The sequence below is a fragment of the Vanellus vanellus genome (genome assembly GCF_965231255.1).
Source record: "Vanellus vanellus genome assembly, chromosome: 31".
NCBI lineage: Eukaryota > Metazoa > Chordata > Aves > Charadriiformes > Charadriidae > Vanellus > Vanellus vanellus.
Window position 1 is genome coordinate 144591 of NC_138936.1, and position 23832 is coordinate 168422.

General features: G+C 60.9%; 1 protein-coding gene across 1 annotated transcript in view; it reads left to right on the forward strand.

Annotated features, from left to right (window-relative positions):
• Positions 1-13: 13 nt before the first annotated feature.
• PPP1R37 (protein phosphatase 1 regulatory subunit 37) overlaps positions 14-23832 on the forward strand; it is a gene marked incomplete at its 3' end in the record, with an annotated part of 24035 nt that continues 216 nt past the window's right edge. Inside the window, exons 1-11 of the mRNA XM_082496837.1 lie at positions 14-341; positions 9141-9238; positions 10219-10264; positions 12993-13093; positions 15307-15426; positions 16964-17114; positions 17877-18032; positions 19290-19402; positions 19674-19815; positions 20180-20346; positions 20879-21815. Of these exons, the coding sequence (XP_082352963.1) occupies positions 161-341; positions 9141-9238; positions 10219-10264; positions 12993-13093; positions 15307-15426; positions 16964-17114; positions 17877-18032; positions 19290-19402; positions 19674-19815; positions 20180-20346; positions 20879-21815 (2212 nt within the window). The 5' untranslated portion in view covers positions 14-160. The remainder of the gene's footprint in view (positions 342-9140; positions 9239-10218; positions 10265-12992; positions 13094-15306; positions 15427-16963; positions 17115-17876; positions 18033-19289; positions 19403-19673; positions 19816-20179; positions 20347-20878; positions 21816-23832) is intronic.

Genomic DNA, 23832 nt, shown 5'->3' on the forward strand with positions numbered 1-23832 from the left:
TGGCGGGAGGCGGTGGTGGCGGCGGCGGCGGCGGCTCCGCTCCGGTGCTCGGCGGCTGCGGCCCAGTCCCCGTCCCCGTCCCCGCTCGCCCCGCCGGGTAGCGGCCCCTCGGCGCCGGGCGATGCCCCCGAGGGGGCGACGGTGAGGAAGGGACACCGCCATGGAGGCCCCGGAGGCCGATCCCCCCCCTCCCGAGCCCGGTAAGGAGGCCCCGCCGCCCGTCGAGGCCTCCCGGGGAAACGAGGAGGGGAGGCTGCGGCCCGGTGCCAAACGGGTGACATTCCCCTCCGACGAGGACATCGTCTCCGGGGCGGTGGAGCCCAAGGACCCCTGGAGACACGGTAACGGCGGGGAGGGGGGGACGGGACGGGACGGGACACACCGGGTTTGGCTCCAGGGCCGGGGCAGCTTCACCCCCGGTGCTGGTTTCACCCCAAAACCGTGAGACCGAATGGGTGGCGGTGGCGGAGAGCGGCCGTCCCTGTCCTCCCACCCGTGTCCGGCGGGTCACGGGTTGGGATGAGCGATGGCGGCGTCTTGACGGCGTCCCAGTGTCTGAACTGGGGAGACGCAGGTTTGGCCTGGGGAGCACTGGGTGATGGTGGCGTCTGGGGGGTGGGGGGGGTGTCAATGGTCCTGTGTCCAGGTGGGACATCGGTGAGGAGCGGTGTCCCTCAGGGGGCCGTACTGGGACCAGCGCCGTGCGGTGGGATGGAGGGTGCCCTCGGCCGGTTGGCATTGGGGGGGGGGGGGGGGACGACACACACGGGATGTCACCCAGAGGGACCGGGCAGAGGCTGGAGAACCTCATGAGGTTCAACCAGGCCAAGCGCGAGGTCCTACGTGTGGGTGACAGCGCCCCAAGGACAAATCCAGGCTGGGTGGGAGAATGGCTGGAGAGCAGCCCTGAGGAGAAGGACGTGGGGGTGTTGTTGAGCTTCTCACCCACCGTGAGCCGGCGATGTGCGATCGCAGCCCAGACAGCCACCGGCAGCCCGGGCTGTGCCAGAAGCAGCGTGGCCAGCAGGATGGGGGGGGGGGGGGGGGGATTGTGCCCCTCTGCTGCTCTCTGCTCTGGGGAGACCCCCCCCCCCAGTGCTGCCTCCAGCTCGGGGGGTCCCCAACAGCAGAAGGACACGGAGCTGTTGGAGCGGGGCCAGAGGAGGCCCCAGCGCTGCTGGGAGGGCTGGAGCCCCTCTGCTGGGAGGACAGGCTGGGAGAGGTGGGGGGGTCAGCCTGGAGAAGAGAAGGCTCCAGGGAGACCTCAGAGCCCCTTCCAGTGCCTAAAGGGGCTCCAGGAGAGCTGGGGAGGGACTCTGGATCAGGGAGGGGAGCCATGGGACGAGGAGGAACGTTTTGACACTGAAAGAAGGGAGATTGAGATAAGATATTAGGAAGAAATTGTTGCCTGTGCGGGTGGTGAGCCCCTGGCACAGGTCGCCCCAAGAAGCTGTGGCTGCCCCATCCCTGGAGGTGTTCAAGGCCAGGTTGGCCGGGGCTTGGGGCAACCTGGGCTGGGGGTAGGTGTCCCTGTCCAGGGCAGGAGTTGGCACTGGATGATCTTCAAGGTCCCTTCCACCCTAAACCATTCTGTGATTCTATGAAGGCTTCTGCCCAGAGGGAAGCTCCTGGCTTTGCCACCCCGAGCCAAAGCGATGGGAAGGGCGGTGACGGTCAGGGTCTGCCCCCGCGGTGGGAGAGCCCTGCCTGGCGCCAGGCTCTCCGGCAGGGCTCTGTGCCACCCACCACCGAGGAGGACGGCGATGGTCCTGCGGCAGCAGCGTGGAGAAACCAGCGCCTCTTTCCCCAAAGCGCTGCTGAAGCTTCACCTGCCCAAAGGAGGAGAAAGGAAACGACCTGGAGCTCCGTTCCCCCCGAGGTCACGGAGGTTTCGGTAATGTCTCCGGATGCCGGCGTCCACCCCGACAGCATGGGGAGCAGAGGAGCGTTGTGTTTGGGAAGCATCCCCAAACGAGGGGCACAGCCAGAACGTGAGCTCCAGTGAAGCGCCGGCGGCTGTGGATCCGCAGCCGGTGGGTGCCGAACCCTTCGGTGGCTCCGCTCCAGACCCCTCTGCTGGGCCGGGTGAGGCGGTTTGGACCGGGACGCCTCCAGGGCTCCCGGTAATTGTTCGACGCGGCTGGCTGCGAATTTCAGGATGTTTTCTATACAGTACCAAAACACGGCAACCGGTTGGTGATACGGTAAAGGACGTCACGCTGCGGTATGAGCGTGGCCATCCCAAAAGCTCCTCGCAGGTCGCTGCATCACCGGGGTTTGCACCGCAAGCCGCCTTTCTCTATCCCAATCCGAACCGTTGCGGCACCCGCCACCAAAAATCATCGGTAACCGGCAGCCGCACCTCCTTTTTGGGAACCAAATAGGCTTTTTATTATTTTTACCGTGTCGCGAGCCAGAAATTGGGTTTCTCTCAAGTTTTTTGCAGTCGTGCGCCTCCTCGGGTGACGAGACCCGTTCCAGTTTCACTGCATGGACGTCGGACGTGGCCTGAAAGGCGCTAAATCTCGTTAGGTGGCACTGATTGCTTCTTATTTTATTGCTCAGTGTTGGCGAAGACGGTGACCGGTAGCTGGACGACGCTGGGAAATATCTCCGGCCACGGAGAAAAACCGCTTGCTGGCACGGTTGTGTTGTTTATATACGCTGCCGGCTGTGTTAATGTGAAATTTCCGCCGCTCCGATCCTGCTCCGGATGAAGACGTGCCGTTCACCGGGCGAAGCCAACCCCGGGACCTCTTCCCTCTCCCTCCAGGCTTTTCTCTGCTGCTCCAGAAAACGGGATGTCGTTGGGCGCTCTCAAACGAGCTGCTCTCTTCCCGCAGAGCCTCATCCCAAGAGGGAACCCCGGGAGGGGCAGATTCCTCAGCCCCAGCTTGCCTTTCCCGAGGCGCCGAGCTTTTCCCGAAAGCGCCGTGCCCTTCGGGTGCTGCGGACTTTTCCTTTAAAGCCTTTTAACCTCAAACTTCGGCCCCCGAAGGCGCCCGGCGTCAAGGGCCCCAAAGCGCGTTTCCCTTCTGTAATTAAAGAGGAATCCCGCGGGCTGCCGGTCGTCACCGCCCTGGGATTTGGGGAAGCCGGCGGCATGCAGGGCAACGCCGGCAGCCGGGACCCACCTTCCCCTTGACTTGAGGCGGCACGGCGCCCGTGACACCGCTTTTATTCTTCCTCTCACGTGTGGATAATAACTGTTTTTATTCGGGGCTTTATTTATCTCTCGATCATCATTCGTCGGCTTGAAATTGCTCCGGCGGACGCGCCTCTGCCTGTTAAACTTCCTTCTGGCTACTTGAACGCGAGGTCTCCTGCGTGCCGGTACCGGCAGGGCCGGTTTTGCCGGGCAGGACGTGGCACGGGGCACGACAACGCCGCCGCTCGCACGTCGGTTTGGGTCCTCCTCACCGGCGGGTTTTTGCCGCCCCGGAGCGCCGGAGGGTTTGGCAGAGGAAGGCGGAGAGGCGCGTGGTTTACTGCGAAGCTTCGCGCCACGCCACGCCGAGGAGGAGCCGCGTTTAGGGCATCGTTAGCGCCGTTTAACGGGCGGCGGGTCCCTCTGCCGCCCGTTTCTCACCCCACAAGGCGGACGCTGGCTTTATTTTTGAAACCGAACGTCGGCCCTTCCCTCGCCTCCCGCAGAAACACGCTGCTCCTACGCCAGGAGGCGGTCGGTGGCTTTGGAGCATCGCGTTTTCCCACTGAATCGCTCACCGTCGCTTTGGGCTTTTTTAATATTTCTCTTCTTTTTTTTTTTTTTTTTTTTTTTTTTTTTTTAACCTTCTTTTTTTCCCCCGCTGGGATTGTCCCGCCTTTAAAGCGTCCCCATCCCACAGAGTGCTACCTGAGCTCCTGGACGAGCTGCCGCTCTGCAGGCCTGTGTCGGGTTGCGTTCCTCGGCCCTCCTTGCTGTGAAACCTCGCCGATTACCATTAATTATTTCTGCCTTTAATTCTTTATCGCCAGGCTGCGGTACCGGCCTCTCCGCCCGCATCGCCGTCGGGTTCAAATTACAATGCTCTCTGCTCTCACCTTCTTCTCCTCTCCATCCCTCCGGCCGCCCCGTACCTCCGCCGACGGCGATGCCGTACCGGGTTTAACCCAGAAGACCCGAAAGCTCCTCCTGTTTTATCCCAGTGCGTTTCCCGACAAATCCCCTGTCAATTTAAGGTCTTAAAGGTCGGCTGGGACGGGATCGGTGCTGGATATACCCAGAGAGGAGTTTAGGACCGGACTCTGCCGCCATCCGGCACCCGGCGGGCACGTGGTTTGTGGGTGCCGCGTTATTTATTGGGAAAATGAGGCGGGGGGAGAGGGGGGGAGAAAAAAACACCCCTTTATTTCCTTTCCCCCCCCTCCTACGGCTTCGCCAACCGTTTTGTCGGGAAGCTCGAGGCCTCTGCGCTCGGGGAGAGGAGCCGCGGCCTTCCCCTCGCCGTCGAGACGCGTCTTCTGTCGGAAGGCGGAGGAGCCGCCCGAGCGCCGGCGAACCCCTCTCCTGCGGTGGTTTTATGCTTCCTTAGAGAAGAAAGGAATTTTCTTCCAGCTCCTGTTCCTCTTTTTTTGGGGGGGAAGAGGGGACGGGGAGCTTTGGCCCGGCAGAAGCGGCAGCAGGATGCTCCCGAGCGGAGGCTGAAGAGCGAGAGATCCCGTTCGGTGACCTGGGGGCTGGAGGGAAAGAATTCGATTCGATGGTGTTAAAGTCACCACCTTTTTTTTTTTTTTTTTATCCTCACCCGGTGGCATTTGGGGACGTACCGCCTCCAGCAGTGCCGGGACGGGGGGACCTCCCCGCTTCCAACATGGCCATTCGCCTCCTTTTCCGCGCGTTCCGCCTGCCGGGACGCGGGCTCGAAGCGAGCGCGGGGAGCAAAACTGAGCTTTCCTGGGAAAAATCAGCTTTTTTTTTTTTTTTTTTTTTTTTTTTTTTTCTCTCTCCCGCGGCGCGGAGGCCGGGAAGACGAGGGAGGCTGCAGCCTCGTTAATAAATAACGACCCGTTTGCTTTGGCATGGCGTCGTCCCGGGCACGGAGAGGAGCAGGAGAAGCCCAACCCGCCGTGGGCAGAGCAGTTCGGGGGGGGGGGGCACGAAAACGCCAGGATTTAACAGGATTGAAGGCGCTCCCTCCTCGGTGCCGTGCGTAATTTGGGGCAAAACACAGCAGTTAAGGGCAAAACACACAGAGAAGGTGTTTTTGGTGACCGGGAGAAGGAGCGCGGCACGAGGCCGTTGTCACCTTTCGCAGGAAGAAGCGTTATTTGCGTTTTAAACTTTATAAACTTTATCCGTGACCCTTTCTGGGGTTTTTTGTTTTGGTTTTTGTTTTTTTTTTTCCTGGTTTTTCCAGGCTTTCTGCCTGTTCCTCGTGGGCTGAGCGACCGCGGTTTGTGTTTCCCAGTGCCCGTGCCCTCGCTGGAGCAGCTCCCGGTGAAGCTTGTGGGTGAAAATTAGTAGAAAATTATGGGATGAACCTCACTGAGTTACGCAGGAGGTTGGGAAATAACCCCCTCGTTATCGCTCTTCGGATCTTAATCCGCTGAGCAATAATAAAGAGATTAATTAATAAAGTGGTTAACTCTGTTTGGGGATATTAGCGCAGAGGGGGGTCGGGATCAAAGCCCGGCATCGTTTGGGTAATAAATCTTAGTTCTTCGTTAGGGAAATGCGTTGAAATCCTGCGCGGCCGCCGGTTTCCTGGAGGGAGAGGACCTGAAGCGCTGTGAGACGACCTCCGGTGTTGTCCTTTAACGTGATGATTTTTGGGGTGGATTTGAAGGACCGGGAGGGATGCGGGACGCCGTGGGGGATGCTCCGGGTGGAAAACCGCGCCGGTTCCAGCCTGCTCTTCCGAAAACCAAATATCTGAAGCCACGGATAATTCCGCCCAAGCCCGGAGTCGGCCGCGCTTTGCTCGCTCAAGTCACCCGCCCGATCGTGTGTAAATATGTATTTTTATCGAACCCGTTGGCAGAAACAGCTCTGCTTCGTTTTACGGGCGACGTTGGCAGCGTTAAAGCCCTTCTCCCGCCATCCAGAACCGCTGGAAAACCCGTGCCGTGCCGCGGGAATCGGCTTCCCTGCCGCCCCGCTCCACCAAAACCAACCGAAACAAAAAAAAAAAAAAAAAAAAAAAGGCTTTTTCCCAGAAACGTGAAGGGTTTATTCGAAGGTGGATGTTACAGACGCTGCAAATATTTGCCGGCGAACCGCGGGACGGAGCTCAAACAGGAAATATTGATAATGACCTCGCGGGCTTCGTTAGCGCAAATGAGCAGGAGAGCGGCTGTTTGCGAAGGGGGAGCGGGGACGGGACGCTCGAAAAACCAGCGGGAAGATCCTTTTTAATTTAACCTCCACCCCCTGATATCCAGCGAGGAAATTCCCTCCGAGGATGGTAAGGATGCCTCGTTGGGACGAAAATACGATCGTTTTTCCTGGATCTGAGTTTCGGAAGAGCGAGACGGCCTCGGAACGAAGCCGGAGCCTCGCGGGAAGAACCGCCGCTGCTCGGTGTCGGCTTTTAACCTCCTTAAAGGCTTCGCAAGAACAAAACCCGGACCAAATCCCAACTGCTCCTACCAACAGCCTCTCCGGGATGATCCGGAGCCGCCATGGAAGGCTTGTGCACCTCCTGGGTGACCTTCAGCCAGAAATGCCGTAGGGATTGCCAGTTACGGGGACGTACGGAGCGGGCGCTGCGCTCGCCGGCGTTCTCGGTCTTACCCGTACGGTTGTGTGAGCAGTTGTGATTCCGGGAGGGGGTGAATTTGGGGTGTTTTCCAGCCTCTCCCCGGCGGATGCGGGAGCTCCGGGTGCTGAGCCGGGAGGTGGGAACGGAATCAGCGCCGACGGTGAAGTTCGGAGGAGATCCAGGAGTCGCGGGTGAGATGTTCCCGCCGGTGATCTGCATCCGCTCGGCAGCGTTTAACCGCGGGGATGAAATCGTCCCGGGATGTTCTTCGGGAACGGGGAGTCGTGGATCGCAGCGTTGGGACGGAGAACTCCTCGGCGCCCATCTCCGGAGGAGGAAGGGACGTCGCGGAAGGTTGGGAAGCAGCACGGGAGGACCACGGGACCTCTGATGTCTTCCCTCCGGATTTGAGTGTGGCTCGGCGAGCGGGAGGGAACGGAGGCGTGCCGGGATACGCGCAGAAGGAATCGGAAGCGAATCCCTGTCCTCCAGCAAGGAGTGTTGATCAAATTTAAGATTTCCACCCAGGAGAGGGCAAACTGAAGCATTTTACTGCCGGAAACTAATAAATCTGGATTAGCGAAATGTGCTGGAGCTCAGATTTGGGGAGAAATCCTTCGGCTGTTCCGGAGCCGTGTTCGCAGGCGCTCGGTTCGCCCCGTGCCTTTGCGCTCCCGGGATGCTCATCGGCATCGGGACAACAGCGATTCTCCTTTACTCTCCTCGCTTTCCCAAAATCAGGCTCGATTTTTATTTTTTTTTTCGCCAGGAAAGCCGTCAACGCGGCAGATGGGATCAGAACCGTCGCAGCGCATCGCTAATCCCTTCGCTAACCTTAATATTTCTCTTTTATTTATTTTAATTTTTTATTATTATTATTTCCCCCCCCCCCCCAGACGCGGGGCTCGCTCGGCCTCGGTGGATTTTTAATTTTTTTTTTTTTTTATTCCGTGGCGCCGGAGGAATCGACAACCCAACGCATCCCCCCGCGCCGCTTCGGAGGAGCTTTCTGCCACGTGGGGCTTTCGGGGTGCGAAAGCCCTTCTTAGGTCTCCCCTAATTAAGCCCTCGGTTGGGGTTTATTTAAACCGTCGGTGCTTTGCTCGGCTGATTGTTCCTCGTCCCCGCGGACCTCGCCGCCGTGGCCTGGGAAGGGTGGTAGGGCTAAAAAAACTCCCGAAAAAGCGTTTTTTCGGATGGTGCAGCTGAGCCGGGGCACGGCGGTGCCTCTGCCACGTGTCGCCCTGACCGCGTCGGGTTTATTTCTTGCGAACAGGGAGAAAATGAAAATAGTCTTTGTTTTTTGGTGTTTTTTTTTTTTTGTTTGTTTTTTTGTTGTTTTTTTGGCAGCTGGTGGAGCGTTTAGGTTTTTATGGAGTTCTCTGGATGTCGTAACCCTCCGGGAATGGGGAGGAGTGGGGGGGTTGTTTGCTCCGTGCAACCAGCCAGATGAGGTTCCTGGGGAAATCTGGTTTCTCCAGATCGTCTTCTGGCCGGTGGCCGGCGTTAGCGTTTGCCGGGGCCGATCGCCGCGCCGAAATCGCGCCAGGAGCGGAGGTGAGTTTTGCCTCACGTGGCTAATGATCCCGCCGCCCTTCTCGGCTTCCCCGGCATCCGGAGCGGCGGCATTGCCCGTGATTCAGGGGAGGCAGAAGCGGTGAGTAAATGCCGCTTGGAGCCGAGCTGGGCGGCGGAGGCAACGACGACGGAGCAAACCCCTCCTTGCCGCTTCCGAACCGGGAACGGAATTTCGAGGATGCGTTTACCGGAGGTTGACAACTCCGGGAACGTTGAGCCGGTGGTCTCGCTGACTTCGGGTTGACCCCCGAGTCTTCTGTACGCCGTTCCGACTGTCACCGGAATCCGCTTAGGGGAAAATCTGGGGTTATAGGTGGAGGTGGATGCGTCCTGCCCCGGCTCCGCGATCGCAAAAGCGATCGAGTGAAAACCAAAAAAAAAAAAAAACCAAACAAAACCCAAAGTTGAGCGAAACTAAAAGCCGGAGGAACGGATTTGACGGCACCGTTCATTCCCCGCCGCAGCAGCCTGCTGAGAGGGGTCGGGGTTTGTCATCCCCTGACTCTTTCCTAAAGCTTTTCTGCTCCCCAAAAAAAAAGCAGAAAAAGGGCGGCTGGAGGAGGCGGGAGGTACCGGCTGCGCTTCTCCGGCCCCTTTTCTGCCCGAGCAAGACGGGGCTTGCTCCCGGAGACGTGTTCGAGCAAGCCTGGCCGGGCTTTTCCTTCATTCCCTCGCGTTCGAAACGTCCTTAATCCTTGTAATCTGCTGGCTGGCTCCTCTGCCGGGGATGTAAATCCCGACGGAGAGCTGCGGAGGTGGCGGGGGGGGGGGGGGGGGGGGGGAGGCGAAACCACGGGACGTGCGGGATTGCCGCAAATCCCACAACGTAACCTCGATTCTCACCCTGTACCTTTTCAGCCCAGAACGTGACCGTGGACGAAATCGTGACCGCCTACAAACAAGCCTGCCAGAAGCTGAACTGCAAACAGATTCCCAAAGTGCTGAAGCAGATACAGGTAGAGCGGGCGCGGGTGTCATCCCGGCGCCGAAAAACCGAATATTACGCCGGGGGCTCCCCAGAGTCGCTGGCGGGGGTCAGGCAGCGATGGAGCCCCCCGTTTTAACCGCACGCTAACCGCCGAAACCTGCTGCGGAGAGCGAAAGCCAAGCGGCTTGGTAGCGCGATATTATATGTCGTTTTCGTAGAATCATAGAATTAAATCGTAGAATTGTCTAGGTTGGAAGAGACCCTTGGGGTCATCGAGTCCAATTTTAAGTGCTGCCGGGCGCTTTTTGTTTTTTTTTCCCCCCCCCTCCCCGGCTGAAGCCGCGTCCCTCTCTTGGGCAGAGGTAGCTCCAGCCCGGCCGGCGGAGGCGAGGACCGAAATCCCCGCTGTCCCCCTTCCCCGCCACCTCGGAGCCAGGGCAGGAGAGCCCGGAGCGGTGCGCGCTTGGGATGTTATTTTCAACGGAAATCTGCGCAGGCGGCAAAAGGGGAGGGGAGCCCGCGGGGAGACGGCGACGAGGGCTGTGGTTTTCCCTGCCGGCATGGGGCGAATAAAAAAAAAAAAAAAAAATCCCGTTTAAAATCCTCGGGCTCGAGGGCAGCGCGTTGGAGCACGGTGGTTAAAGCTCTCCTCTTCTCCTGGGAGGGAAAATTTTTGGGTTTTCACCCGCTGTGCCTTCCCTGGGCAGCCCCGGTTGCCTCCCTGAGTGGAGACAGACCCTCATCTTCATCAGCTGCCCTTCCTCGGGGAGCTCCGAGACCTCGTGCCCGGGAAAGGCGACCCGCTCGCCCCGTGACTCGCGCGGACGCAACCCGCGAAGCGCCGCGGGCGGCAGCTTTGATTTCGAGAGTTGCCGTAGCATCTCTTCATTTGGGGGGGGGGGGGGGGTTGCCCAATTCGTCGCGTTTCCCTCATGATTCTGGCGCTCCCCACCCCCAACCTTTCCTCCGTCTCCTCCTGAGTATGAAACGCTGCTTTTTCTTTTGCAGGAATTCAAAGATCTGGCTCCCAGGATAGACTGCTTAGATCTGAAAGGTGAGCCCCTTCTCCGTCGCCGGAGGATTTTATTTCTCTTCCGGGCAATCCTGGTGTTTCGTTCCACTGGTACGGGAGCGACGGTCAGAGCAGGAGAGAACCTTAATCCCAGTAAGTCCCAGAGGTGTTTCTGTATGAGGAATAGCAACGTCCTGGCAGAGAAGCTCCAAAACAGCGGCAGAAGGACGCGAGGTGCCGGCCGGCAGCACGGCGGACTGTCCCCCGCCGCCTCCGAGCTCCCTCCTCGTACCTTTTGCCTTCCGAAACGACTCGTTGGGGCCGCGCAGGGCTGAACCGGAGCAGGTTTGCCGGAAGGCTTTTCCGATCGACGTCTTGAAACTCCTCATGCGATGGGAAAACCGGAAAGGTGTTCTGGGAATGCTTCCAGGGTGCTTCTCCTTACGGCAAGCGTCTTCGTGAACGGTGGCTTTTGTGGAGCGTCTCCCCATAGCTCCAGGAAGGAGAGGAAGAAGGTCGCCTTCGCTTCCCTGCAAGGCAAACGTTTTACGGACGCTTACGGGTCGCTGCCTCTCCTCCTGCCTTCTGCCGGTCTCCTTCCCATCCTTAAAAAGCCTCTTCTCCCGCTCTGCGCTGGGGGAGGCCTCCCCAAAACAGCCCGGAGGGGACCGGCAGCGAGAGCAGCCGCGTGGCAGCGATGCTCCCCCAGCGCGGCCGGGGAGAAGATGGGATGGTCCGCGTTGGCCGGAGCCTTTTGGGTGAGGATGAGGATGGAGCTGCTCCTCTCAGGTCGGCCTGGCGACGTCTGCCTCCTGCTGAGGTCCTGCTCAGGCTGTCCCGATTTCTCAGAAACCTCAACGGCTGCGCGAGTGGATGGAGTTTGCTCCAGCGAAGTCCCCAGCTTTGTTTCCGGGGACGGAAGCCGTCTGGCAGGGGTTACAGGCACGGATGGGTAGCTCCTGGTGCCCGTCGTCACTTATTCGGGGTTGTGGCAGAAAGGGGGGAAACCCACGCGGGAACTGCCGTTAACGAACCCGAGAAAATGCCTCGTTGCATTGGGGAGTCACGGAAGGCTCAGGGTTGGACGTGACCTTCAAAGATCATCTTGTCTTCTCTTCTCCGGGCTGAAGAGCCCCAGGGCTCAGCGTTTCCTCACCAGAGAGATGCTCCAGTCCCCTGAGCATCTCCGTAGCCCTTTGTTGGACCCTCTCCAGCAGTTCCCTCTCCTCCTTGAACTGGAGAGCCCAGAACTGGACGCAGTCCTCCAGGTGTGGCCTCAGCGGAGCAGAGCAGAGAGGGAGGATGACCTCCCTGGACCTGCTGGCCACGCTCTTCTCGATACACCCCAGGAGACCATTGGCCTTCTTGGCCACCAAGGCACATTGCTGGCTCCTGGGCAACTTGTTGCCCACCGGGACTCGAAGCTCCTTCTCCCAGAGCTGTTCTCCAGCTGGGGTGTCCTCATCCTGAGCCGGTTCACCTGGAGGAGGACAGATGTGTTGCTGGAGGAGTAACAACCCGACATTGCCCAAACGCCCCTCCCCAAAATAAACCTTTCTGCCAGCGTTCGGACTCGAATTTGCCAGACTGGAATTTTTCTTGGGACTTCTTACCAATCTGGCCCCCAGCGGCTGGCTGAGCCGCCAGAGCCCGCATCCCCCTTCCCCTAAAATCCGGAGTTTTTCAGCGGACCCCAAGCGCTGCAGGAGCCTGACCGCCTGTGGCATTGTGCCGTCGTACCGGGTATAACGTCGGCACAGCCGTCAGCGCTTCTCCCCCGCGCCGCATCCCCCTCGCCATGGTTATCGCAACGGGAGCAAAGCTCGGCGTTTATTTTAAGCCGCTTTCCGCTTTTTCCGCTGGAGGTGGTGCGGGATGTGGCCCCCTCCGGCTGCGAGGCGTCGGAGGGAGCGTTCGCCGGTCCTCCTTCCCTCCCCGAATTGAGTTTGCCTGGCGGAACCGCCCGCTTGCCATCGATGCGGTGCCTAAAAGCAGCCAGCGCGGACGTTTATCGGGCAAAACTCCTCGTTTTTTTCCACCCAGAAGTAATTTGCGCGGTGGTACGTCACAGCTCCGTAAAGTCACCGTGGCCCCGGAGCCGCGCTGCCGCCGACGGGGGGCTGGCGAGGATCTTCCGAGGAAATAACCAAATACAATAAGGAAATGAAAAACCCCCAAAGCTTTTGCGCATTTACAACGCCCGTCCGGGGATTTAATTTTCACCCCCGTGAAACTTTTCCTATGGCAAAAAGAATAACCCTCCGGCCCTTCGTTTTGCCAGCGGAGATGCTCCTAACGCAATTCTAGCTGGGGGGGGGAGGCAGAAATCCCCCTCGGTGGCGAGATTTCGGCGGCGAAAGCAGCGCTGCCGTGGCCGCTCCATGTTGGGTGTGCCGCCGTGCTGCTTTTTAGCTAGATTTCCCAAATCCTGCCAGCTTGCCGCCTGTTCCCGATCCTTTCCGAAGTCTTCCCTGCGCGTCCTTCTCCCGTCGCTGTTTTCGGAGACGGGGGGAAGCTCCCTGCGGCGGCCGGTCCCCGTCTGTTAACGAGAAATACTCGTGGGAGGTGATGGCGTTGCGCCGCTGGGCCGGGCGGGCGCCAATAAATCGACGTGAATGCTCAACGTTGCGTTGGAATTGCCCTCCAAACGGGGCAAAAAGTCGCTTTTCCGGGCATCCTGCGGTTTGGGGCTCGCAAGCTCGGGGTTGCCCCTGCCCCACCGCCCGTTACGCTCACCCAAATTCACTTTATTCTGCTTTTTTTTCCCCAGGGGAGAAGTTGGATTACAAAGCCTGCGAGGCCCTGGAAGAAATTTTCAAGCGGGTCCAGTTCAAAATCGTCGATTTGGAGCAAACGAGCTTGGATGAAGACGTAAGTAGCCGGGACCTCTCCCGGCTCCTCCTTCCTTTTTCGCAGCTGACGCAAACCTCGGGGGTTTTGTGGTTGTTCCTTCGCTCCTTCTGGCCGCTGACTTTTTTTTGGGGGGGAGGGGGGGGGGCTGTACCCATTCCCTTCATACCCACGTTCTTATTTCGGTCCGTTGACGCAGCGGTCGCTGCTCCGAAAGGAAGAGGTTGACCCTTCGCTCTGAAACCTGGGTGGCCGCGAAGCTCCGCGGCCTTTTGAAATAAGTATTTGAAAAGCCGTGGGAGTTGCGGGTGACTCTCAGGTGGCTTTTCGGGGCTGAGGATGAAGTCCAGGCTCCCTTCCGCACCTCCCATCCCGTCCCGACTCGCCTTCCTCCTCCCTGGCGGTGCCTGAGTTCAGGTCCCGGCGGGTAAGCGGAGGAGGTTAAAAATTAAGAAAGTGGTTAAAAATTATGTTAGCCACCTCCGATCCCGAGTTTCCTTTGCCCCCCAGAGCATCCCCTTTCAGCCCTCGTGGCTTCAAGGGTCTCGTTTTGCCCGTGTCGTCCCTCTCCGTCCCTTCAGACCTGCATTGCCCGTGTTTGCTCGGAAGCTCTCGATGCTTTTTTCTTTTTTCCACCCCCCTCCCCCCTTCTCTCCCCGTTTTTCTTCCCTCGAGCAGCGTTTTGGGAAGACTCAGCGCCCGCCCGCTTCTCAGGGTCCCCGCTCGCAGCTGAGACGAAACGGGGGGGGGGGTAAAAATGTGACTCGGGACGGGTTGGTTCCTGGCCCCCCCGACCCCGTGACGGCGTTTGCCCCGAGCCCCCGGCGCTTTTTTTCCCCTCTTCTATTTGCGTTGGAGCGAGACCGGCTGCGGGGCACGAGGTGTCCCACGTGTCTCCGTCTCTGCTGCCGGAGGGGGCTGGAAAAAAAAAAAAAAAAAAGAAAAAAAAAAGAGGTGAACATCGGCTCTCCGCAGCCCCGAGACTTTCCCCTCCTCTCCCCATCCCTCCCGTTTATTCGGCATCAGCAGCTTTCCGCCCCCCCCCACCTCCCCGGCTGTATCACGCCGGGGACTTACTCACCCAGTACCCGGTTTCTCCTCCTCCTTTCCCGCCGCCGAGCGCCCCGCGGCCGGCAGAAATTCCCGTCGTTCCCCGAAGACCCGTTCTTTCTCTCCTTTGCCTTCACGCTGGTGGTTTTCCCAGTCCTCCGGGTCTCTCCGCTTATTTTTTTGCTGGCAGCCTTACAGCGCTTTTGCGGCTCTTCCCTGCCCCGCTCCAGCCTATATTTCAGCTCATTTTCTCTGCGGAGGTTCATTATGTAATTAAGCAAATTGTTCCGCTTCTGCCGGAGGAGCTGGAGGGGTTTCCCAAGCACGAATCCTGCTCTCCTAATCCCTTTCACTCCCTAACCCTGCCAGAAGTCTTGAGTTTTATACTTTTTTTTGTTGTTTTTTTCCAGCCCGATTAGATTTTCGGGGCGGGGGGGAGGGGGGGGGGATTTCTTGCCCGGGGAAGCGTCGCTGCTGCCTGCGGCGATGGAGAACGAGTGGATGGGCGCCGAGCCGATAGCTCGGCCGCAGCTCAGCTTGAATATCCAGGGGGAAAAATAAAAAAAAAAAACAACACATTTTCCCCTGTCCTGGGAAGTGTCATTCAAGCGCCCGCCTGTCCCGGGTGCCGTAACCGGTTCCGGCCAAGTTCGTTGTCTCTCCCGGTTCCCGGAGGAGCAGAGTGGGGGTTAAATCCCTCCGCAAGGCGCCGGCTCGTGCTCGCTCCTGGAAATCTTCACCCGAAGGTTTTACCCCGTTTTTTTTTCCTCCTGCGGCAGGAACGGCAACGCCGGAGCCGGCGTCCCGTGCCAGACCTTGCCGGGTCCCCGTCTGCCCCGGTGACGCTCCCCGAGCACGTGGCCGGTGGCGGCGACACCGGGAATAATATGTCAAAATGCCTTTTTTTGTTGGTTTTTTTTTTTGTCCTCCTGGATTATCCGTTGGCAGCAAATCTGCGAAATGTCCTTCGGAGAGAGCCGGAGGGACACGATTGTGCCGTAACCGGGAGAGCACCGGCAGGGAAGGAGGAGGGGGTGCCGGCGGGCGCGGGGACGGGCGCACTCGCCGATTTGTCGGCGTTTGTAGTCGAAGGAAGGGGTTTCGTCGCCCGGCCCCCTCCCTTCCTCAAACCCCCCACTCGGCGTCGCTCGACGCGGTTTTTCCCCTCTGCCTTTGTTCCGCAGGGCGCCTCGGCTTTGTTTGACATGATCGAGTATTACGAGTCGGCGACGCACCTCAACATCTCCTTCAACAAACACATCGGCACCCGAGGCTGGCAGGCGGCCGCCCACATGATGAGGAAGGTTTGCGCTGGCTCATTTTTTCGGCACCCGCTTTAACCCCCCCTTCCTGCGGCTTCACGGGTGGTTTCGGGGCAGACCGTCGGTGTGGGGTTGGTTTTTTGTGTGTGGGTTTTTTTGGTTTTTTTTTTTTTTTGCCTGTCCAGAAAACCACCCGGTTCAGAAAGATCCGGTGAGCCCGGGGTTCGGGGGTAGGAAAAAAGAAAAATCACTTTTCCCACTTCCCGCCAGGTCGCTTAATGCCTCGGCGAGCAGCCGGAGAGGAGAAAATGGAACTGCAGATGCCAGAAAATAAAATCAAAACAACAACAAAAAAAAAAAAACCAAAACATTGGGCAGGCTGTTATTAGTGGCGCGGCTGCGGAGCGCGCTGGGCGTTCATTATCTTTACAGCGGGATGAGTAGCGCCGGCGTTTGGCGTTGCGGGGCTAATTAACCTCGTTGTTCGAACGCTTGAGTTGGCTCCGAAAGCCAAACGGGCGGAGGAGGCGGCGGCGTCTCCTGGTTTCCTGCTCGGGGCACGGCGTAAAACCGCCCGCCGCCGTCCGCGGAATTGCCTGGCCGCCTGCTGATTTTTCCTTGCGGCGCTGCCGAAGTTTCGCCCGGTGCCGCCGGTGCCGCGCACAACTCCGCTCGGAAAGACCCCGTCCCCCCGTAGCGTCTCCCTCCGGCCACGCGAGCGTCTTCGCGGCGGAGCCGATCTCGGCGACCGGAGCTCACGCGGTGCGGGCAATGCCCACCCCGGGCTTTGGAGAAGCCGAATATCACCGCGCGGTGCTGACCGTCCCCGTAGTGACGCTTTAAAAGCGGTTGCGTGCCCGACGAAGGGGCTCGAGACAGCCTTGGGACGGTGCTGGCTCAGGGCCTCTTAATTTTTTGGGTGGGCGAGGGAGAATCCGGAGGTGTGAAAGCTTATTTTAGCACGGAAAACGGTAAATCAAGCCGAGCAGAAGCCGTTGGCGTGCTGCGGATCTCGAGCGGGAATAAACGGCGCATGCGAAGCCAAGGGAAGGGTCTCCGGGTCTCGGAGGCGATCCCCAAATAAGGGACATGTGGCTCCACGCCTTCCCGGATCCGGAGAGCTCAGGGCAACGCATCCTCGCATGCGTAAGGGCGAGGGAAGTTTTATTTTTTGGAGAACCTGATGCCGCTACGGTCACCCGAAACGCCTTGTCCCCGGCGCGGTGGTTCGAGGGTGACGGCGGACCGGGTGCGGAGGCGATTCTCCGGTGGATACGGTGTTTATCTGGAATTGCGCGGTTCGAGCGTGGACCTGGGCGCGGGCCGAGCCGGCGCACGGGCTTATCGGAGCGGTTCCTTCTGGCTCTTTGCTTCTTATCCGTAGCCCGTGGGGTGACCGAAACGACGTTTCGGTTGGGCCGTAAGTCATGGCGGGAGCTCTTATCCGGGCAGACTGGGCGGCGGGGATGGGACTCAGCTTCTAAATCAGCTCGGCGTTAAACCCGACGGAGAAAAAGAGCGGCGGCCGAGGTTGCGGGGGGCCGAGGGCTGATCCCTCTCGTCTTCATCTTCCTCCCAGACCAACTGCCTGCAGTACCTGGATGCCCGAAACACTCCTTTGCTGGACCACTCGGCCCCTTTCGTGGCTCGCGCCCTGCGCATCAGCAGCAGCCTGGTGGTGCTGCATCTGGAGAACGCCAGTCTCTCGGGACGCCCGCTCATGCTGCTGGGTGAGTCGCCGCGGCGCCCATCCCTCTCCCTCCCCCCCCAAAAAAAAAAAACCCAAACCAAACCAAAAAAAAAACCCCGGCGGGATGCGCGGAACGCGTAGGGGCAGAGCGGCGCCGATGCTGGCCTCGCCATCCCAAGGCTCGCCGTCCCGGTGAGGTTTCGGGGCGGTCGCTGCCAGCCGGTGTCCCCGGTGTGTGTCGGGTGGCTCCGTGCCAGCCCGACCTGCGGGCGGTGGGCGTAAAACAGCGCCGGGTGTCATTAAGCTAATGAATTAGCGATAAATCACGGTCGGGCTGGTGCTAATGGCGGCGGCGTGATAGCAGCGATGAGGCGATGGTTGCGGCAGCGGAGCGTTTCTGGGGTTTAGTTGTTTATTGGGATGGCGTAGATGTGCCGGCGCGGGTACGTACCCTGCGTGAATTCCTACCGGCTCCGGTCGCGGGCAGCACCTTCGTGCCGGCATGAGGAGCCGCCGCCGCTTCCCTCCGCGGGCGGGAGGGCACCAAAGGGGTTCTTGCGGCATCCCGCCGCTAGCCAAACTCCTCCGAAACCCAGCCGGGGGCTTTTAACCCGCTGTGCCGGCTGTGAGCGCGGTCCCGCTCCGGGCTGGGACGGACGCGAGCACTTGTAACGGCGCAACCGGGATGCTCCCGGTGTGCGGTGGCCGTGGCCCGGTGGTGGGTAACGGCGCGGGCACAGCGACCGGCAGCGCCGTGCCGGCACGGGCTCAGGTGCCGCTTTTCCACCTGTTTTTTTTTCAGCCACAGCTCTGAAGATGAACATGAACCTGCGGGAGCTGTACTTGGCCGATAACAAGCTGAACGGGCTGCAGGATTCGGCTCAGCTCGGCAACCTGCTGAAATTCAACTGCTACATCCAAATTCTCGACCTGAGGAACAACCACATCCTGGACTCGGGTGAGGTTTCTCGCCTCTGCCTCGAGCAGAGCCCCGATTTCCGGCAGTTTTGACCCAATTTGAAAGCCGGGAGGAGGAGCTCGGGCTGCGGGACGGCAGAGCTCGGGGACGGACGGATGGACGGACGGGGGGGGGGGTGGAGGCCCTGAGCTGAGCCAGAGCAGAGGGATTGCGCAGAGCGGCTTCAACATCCTCAAAAGGATTTCGGCGGGGTGAGCTTCTGCGTTTTAAAACCGAGATCGTTAGAGAAACTCTGATTGCTCCCGAAGGCCTCGTGCTTCCGAGTCGCCTCTTTGGGCTCCCCTCCGTCTCTCCTTCCCAACTGGTTTTTCTCCTCCCCGGAGCCAAACGAGCGGCCAAATCTAATATAAACTCAGGAATTGCGAAACTATCCCAACCCGGACTTCAGTCCAGGCTGGTTCTGCTCGGCGATGCCGATTACTCAGCCGAGTGCCACGGTTTGGCGGAGGAGCTGCCTTCGTTCGGCACGAGCTATCCCGGCTGCCTTCGGGTTGGGTATAAAGGTAACCGAGGGTGACGGTGTGGGATGTCACCGGCGCTGTTGTGGCCGTCCCTGTTGCCGGATGGGTCCCACCCTCGGGTTGCAAATATTAATTTGCCGCCTTCCAGGTCAGCTGCCGCGTCCTTCGCATCTCTGGGCGCTTAATAACGAGCGGCGCCGGGGCTGTCCGTGTTGAAAACGGCTCGTTGGGCGTTGCTGTGGGGTTTCCGCAGCGGCGGGGGTGCTCCGCGCTTCTCAAAATAAAGTCTTATTGCAGGAATTTAAAACGTCGCCTGCCCTCGGCCCCGGGCGGGATTCGGGCAGGACGGTGTACGGAGCTGCAAACGGCTCTGTAACCCCCCCGTCTCTGCCTCCCTCCCCGCGGCTTTCGTACCCCGCTCCAAAGGCTCCGGCTTAGCGCTAATTAATTTAATATGCCGAGAGGTTTAATCGCCCATTTGTGCGCATCGGAGTGATGCGCTTTGCCCGGGTTGACTCAAGCAGTGTTGGGAAGGAGTTTGGAGCGGGGAGGGAGGGAGGGATGGAGGGGGAACGGGACGTTGTTCGGAGACGCTGCCGAGGCCGGAGCTTGCCCTGCTGATGCCGTGGCTTTTCCCCGGCGCTGCGGTCCCTCCCGTCCATCCTGCGCGGGATCAGGCAGCGCCGGAATGGAGGGAGGAGGAGAGCGCCGTGCGAGCCGGCGGGATGGGGGCTGGCAGGGGAGGGCTGACCCCCTTCCTCCGGCTGTTTTCCAGGTTTGGCGTACATCTGCGAAGGGCTGAAGGAGCAGCGGAAAGGGCTGGTGACTCTGGTTTTGTGGAACAACCAACTGACTCACACCGGCATGGCTTACCTGGGGATGACGCTGGTGAGTAGCTCTCGGTATCCTTCCTGGGGAGCGCCGGCTTTGCTCCCGGAAAGACGTCTCTCCCATCGCCGCCGGGGGCCGCGTACCGGTGACATACCCCCGGTGCTACCTCGGAGGAGAAGCTCTCCCTTGTCCCCCTCCGCTGCTGCTTGGGCATCCCCGGCGGCGCGGTTAGGGGGAAAAAAAACCCCATCAATTAAAGCCGCTTGGGGCGTGAGACGGATCAGCCGTCCCCTCCGCCTCCAGCGGTTTTTCCTTTGGGTACCCGCAGCCTCACACGCAGAGCCTGGAGACCCTAAACCTGGGCCACAACCCCATCGGCAACGAAGGCATCCGCAACCTGAAGAATGGGCTCATCGGGAACCGCTCCGTCCTTCGCCTGGGCTTGGCGTCCACCAAACTGACCTGCGAAGGTGGGTGGAGGTCGGCGCCCGTCGGCTTCGGTTCGGCTGGCGGCTCGCCCGCCGAAAGCTCTGGATCTCGAGCCGCCTGCGGCATCCGCTTTGGTCCCGGAGGAGGTGTTTCGCTCCGCCTGAGCTGCGCGGGGTGGGGGACACAGCCCGGCTCTAACCAAAATCCCGTGGGTTCGGTGCCTCTGGCGTCTCCTACGCCCCGCGGAAACCCTTTTTCCGCGCCGCCTCCCGCTGACGCCTCCATCCCTCCCGAAATACCAAATCCCGCCAGACGCCGTCCCGAGGAGCGCCGTCAGGGGGGAACCGACAGCGTCACCGCGTGTTCCCCACCTTCACCGGCGGCTCTCCCGTCCGTCCCTCGCAGGTGCCGTGGCGGTGGCGGAGTTCATCGCCGAGAGCCCGCGGCTGCTTCGCCTGGACCTGCGGGAGAACGAGATCAAAACGGGCGGCCTCATGGCATTGTCGCTGGCGCTGAAGGTCAACCACTCGCTGCTGCGCCTCGACTTGGACCGGGAGCCCAAGAAGGAGTCGGTAAGTAACGCGTCCCCTCGCCCATCCCGGTTTTGCCGCCCCCCCCACCCCCCCGCTCCGGCAGGAAAACGCCATCCTCGAGGGTGACGCCTCCGGGTTTCCGCTCGGCTTCGCCGCTTCCCCTTTTTCCAGCTGAAACTCATTCCTTCCCAACCTGTCGCCACGGGCGAAGGTTTGGCCCGTTGAGACCGCGGCTGCTTCCCAACCGGCAGCCCCGGGGCTGGGATGCCAAACGCACCCCGGCACCGCCACTGAGATTTCTACGCTCGGGGTCCTGCTCTACTGAGCATCTCCCCCCGGGATGGGAATCCCCCAATCCCAACAGCAATCCCCTTAGGGAACTGGATTCTCGGGAGATTTGATTGTTTTTTTTAGGGAAACGTCAGTCCCGTCTTACAGGGATGGAGGAAAAAAACCACCGTGGTACGGCGTGCCTGGCTGGAAAATAACGGTGGAGCGGATTGTTCCCAGCCGGGTGATTCCCGAACCTTCCCGGTGACCCACCTTCCCCCTGGATTCTCTTCCCCGGCAGGTAAAAAGTTTTATCGAAACCCAGAAGGCTCTCCTGGCCGAGATCCAGAACGGCTGCAAGCGCAACTTCATCCTGGCCAAGGAGAAGGAGGAGAAGGAGCAGAAGCTGCAGCAGTCGGCCTCGATGCCGGAGATCACCGTGACAGAGGCTCTGGAGGAGGATCCGGCAGAGGACGGCCAAGACGGCAACGCCACCTCCGCTCCGGAAGAGGGGGAAGAAGCCGGGGAAACCCCGACGGCTTCGGAGAACGGGAACGCGGAGCCGGCGGAGGACGAAGATGACAACAGAGGTGATATGATGGACTCCGATTCGGACACGGACGAGGAGGCGGACGCTGGGATAGAGACGAAGGACTTGAGCGAACAGTCGAAATGCTCCGCCGACGGCGCAACCGCGCTCCGGCCGCTGCTCTCCCCGGAGAAACCCAGGGATCGGCCGCCCCCGTTGCGCATCGCCGAGGAATCGCAGCACGACGGCGGCGCGGGGAGTCCCGTCGCCTCTCCGGCCTCCGCACCCTCCCCGGGAAACGAGAGAAGGATTTCGGTTTCCAGCCCCGGGAGAGGCCATAAAATCTTCGTGGTGACACGAGTGGAGAGTCTGCCGGACCGAGCCGCCGTCGCCGTGCGCCCGCGGGAGGACGCTGATGCCACCGCGAAACCCGCTGAGCCCCAAAACCCGGCTCCGGCTCCAAACCCTGAACTCCCGACGCCTCGGGTGAACGGAGCGGTTCCCGAATCCGCTGCCGGCTCGGAAAAGCCGTCGGCGACGCCGAGCGTTAGCTCCGACCCCCAGCGGGACGATGGCGCCGCCTGCGAGAGCGCAGCCCACGACACTCCGCTCCCCAACGGGCTGAAGACGGATTTTGCGCGAGCGCTGCCGGAGGTGTCATCGGACGGCGACGGGAAAATGGGAACCTGCGCCGCCGAGCACGGTAAGAGCTCCGGAACCGAGACCGCCCGAGGGACCCACACCCCCCAAATCCCCATGGATCCTGAGCCCCCCAAATCCCCGAGGGTCCCACACCCCCCCAAAATCCCTGAGGGTCCCACACCCCCAAATTCCCGAGGGTCGCACACACCCCCAAATCCCCAAGAGTCCCGCACCCCCCAAATCCCTGAGGATCCCGCACCCCCCAAATCCCCGAGGGTCCCGAGTCCCCCCAAATCCCGGGGGGTCCCGAGTCTCCCCAAATCCCCGAGGTTCCCTTACCCCCCCCAAATCCCTGAGGGTCCCGAGTCCCCCCAGATCCCCGAGGGTCCCACACACCCCAAATCCCCGAGGGTCCCTCAGCCACCAAATCCCTGAGGGTCCCACACCCCCAAATCCCGGGGGGTCCCGAGTCCCCCAAATCCCCGAGGGTTGCACACCCCCCCAAATCCCCGAGGGTCGCACACACCCCCAAATCCCCGAGGGTCCCACGCCCCCCCCAAATCCCCGAGGGTTCCTCAGCCCCCAAATCCCCGAGGGTCCCTCATCCCCCCAAATCCCTGAGGGTCCCACACCTCCCAAATCCCCGAGTGTCGCACACACCCACAAATCCCCGAGGGTCCCCCACCCCCCCCAAAATCCCCGAGGGTCGCACACACCCCAAATCCCCGAGGGTCCCCCACCCCCCCCAAAATCCCCGAGGGTCCCTCGGTCCCCAAATCCCCGAGGGTCCCGTGTCCCCAAATCCCCGAGGGTCCCACACCCCCCCAAAATCCCCGAGGGTCGCACCCCCCCCCAAATCCCCGAGGGTCCCACACCCCCCCAAAATCCCCGAGGGTCGCACCCCCCCCAAATCCCCGAGGGTCCCTCAGCCCCCAAATCCCTGAGGATCCCACACCCCCCAAATCCCCGAGGGTCCCACACCCCCCCAAAATCCCCGAGGGTCGCACCCCCCCCCAAATCCCCGAGGATCCCACACCCCCCCAAATCCCTGAGGGTCCCACACCTCCCAAATCCCCGAGCGTCGCACACCCCCCCAAATCCCCGAGGGTCCCTCAGTCCCCAAAATCCCCGAGGGTCCCTCAGTCCCCAAATCCCCGAGGGTCCCGCGTCCCCAAATCCCTGAGGGTCGCACACCCCCCCAAATCCCCGAGGGTCCCCCACCCCCCCAAAATCCCCAAGGGTCCCTCAGTCCCCAAATCCCCGAGGGTCCCGCGTCCCCAAATCCCCGAGGGTCCCACACCCCCCCAAAATCCCCGAGGGTCGCACCCCCCCCAAATCCCCGAGGGTCCCTCAGCCCCCAAATCCCTGAGGGTCCCACACCCCCCCAAATCCCTGAGGATCCCACACCCCCCAAATCCCCGAGGGTCCCACACCCCCCCCAAAATCCCCGAGGGTCGCACCCCCCCCCAAATCCCCGAGGGTTCCTCAGCCCCCAAATCCCCAAGGATCCCACACCCCCCAAATCCCCAAGGGTCCCACCCCCCCCAAAATCCCCGAGGGTCGCACCCCCCCCCAAATCCCCGAGGGTCCCTCATCCCCCAAATCCCCAAGTGTCGCACACACCCCCAAATCCCCGAGGGTCCCCCACCCCCCCAAAATCCCCGAGGGTCGCACCCCCCCCCAAATCCCCGAGGGTCCCTCATCCCCCAAATCCCCGAGTGTCGCACACACCCCCAAATCCCCGAGGGTCTCACGCCCCCCCAAAATCCCCAAGGGTCCCTCAGCCCCCAAATCCCAGGGGGTGCCGAGTCCCCCAAATCCCTGAGGGTTCCTCATCCCCCAAATCCCCGAGGGTCCCACACCCCCCCAAAATCGCCGAGGGTCGCACACACCCCCAAATCCCTGAGGGTCCCTCAGCCCCCAAATCCCCGAGGGTCCTGCACCCCCCCAAATCCCTGAGGGTCCCACACCCCCCCAAAATCCCCGAGGGTCCCGCACCCCCCAAATCCCTGAGGGTCGCCACCCCCCCCCCAAAATCCCCGAGGGTCCCGAGTTTCCCCCAAAATCCCCGAGGGTCCCTCAGC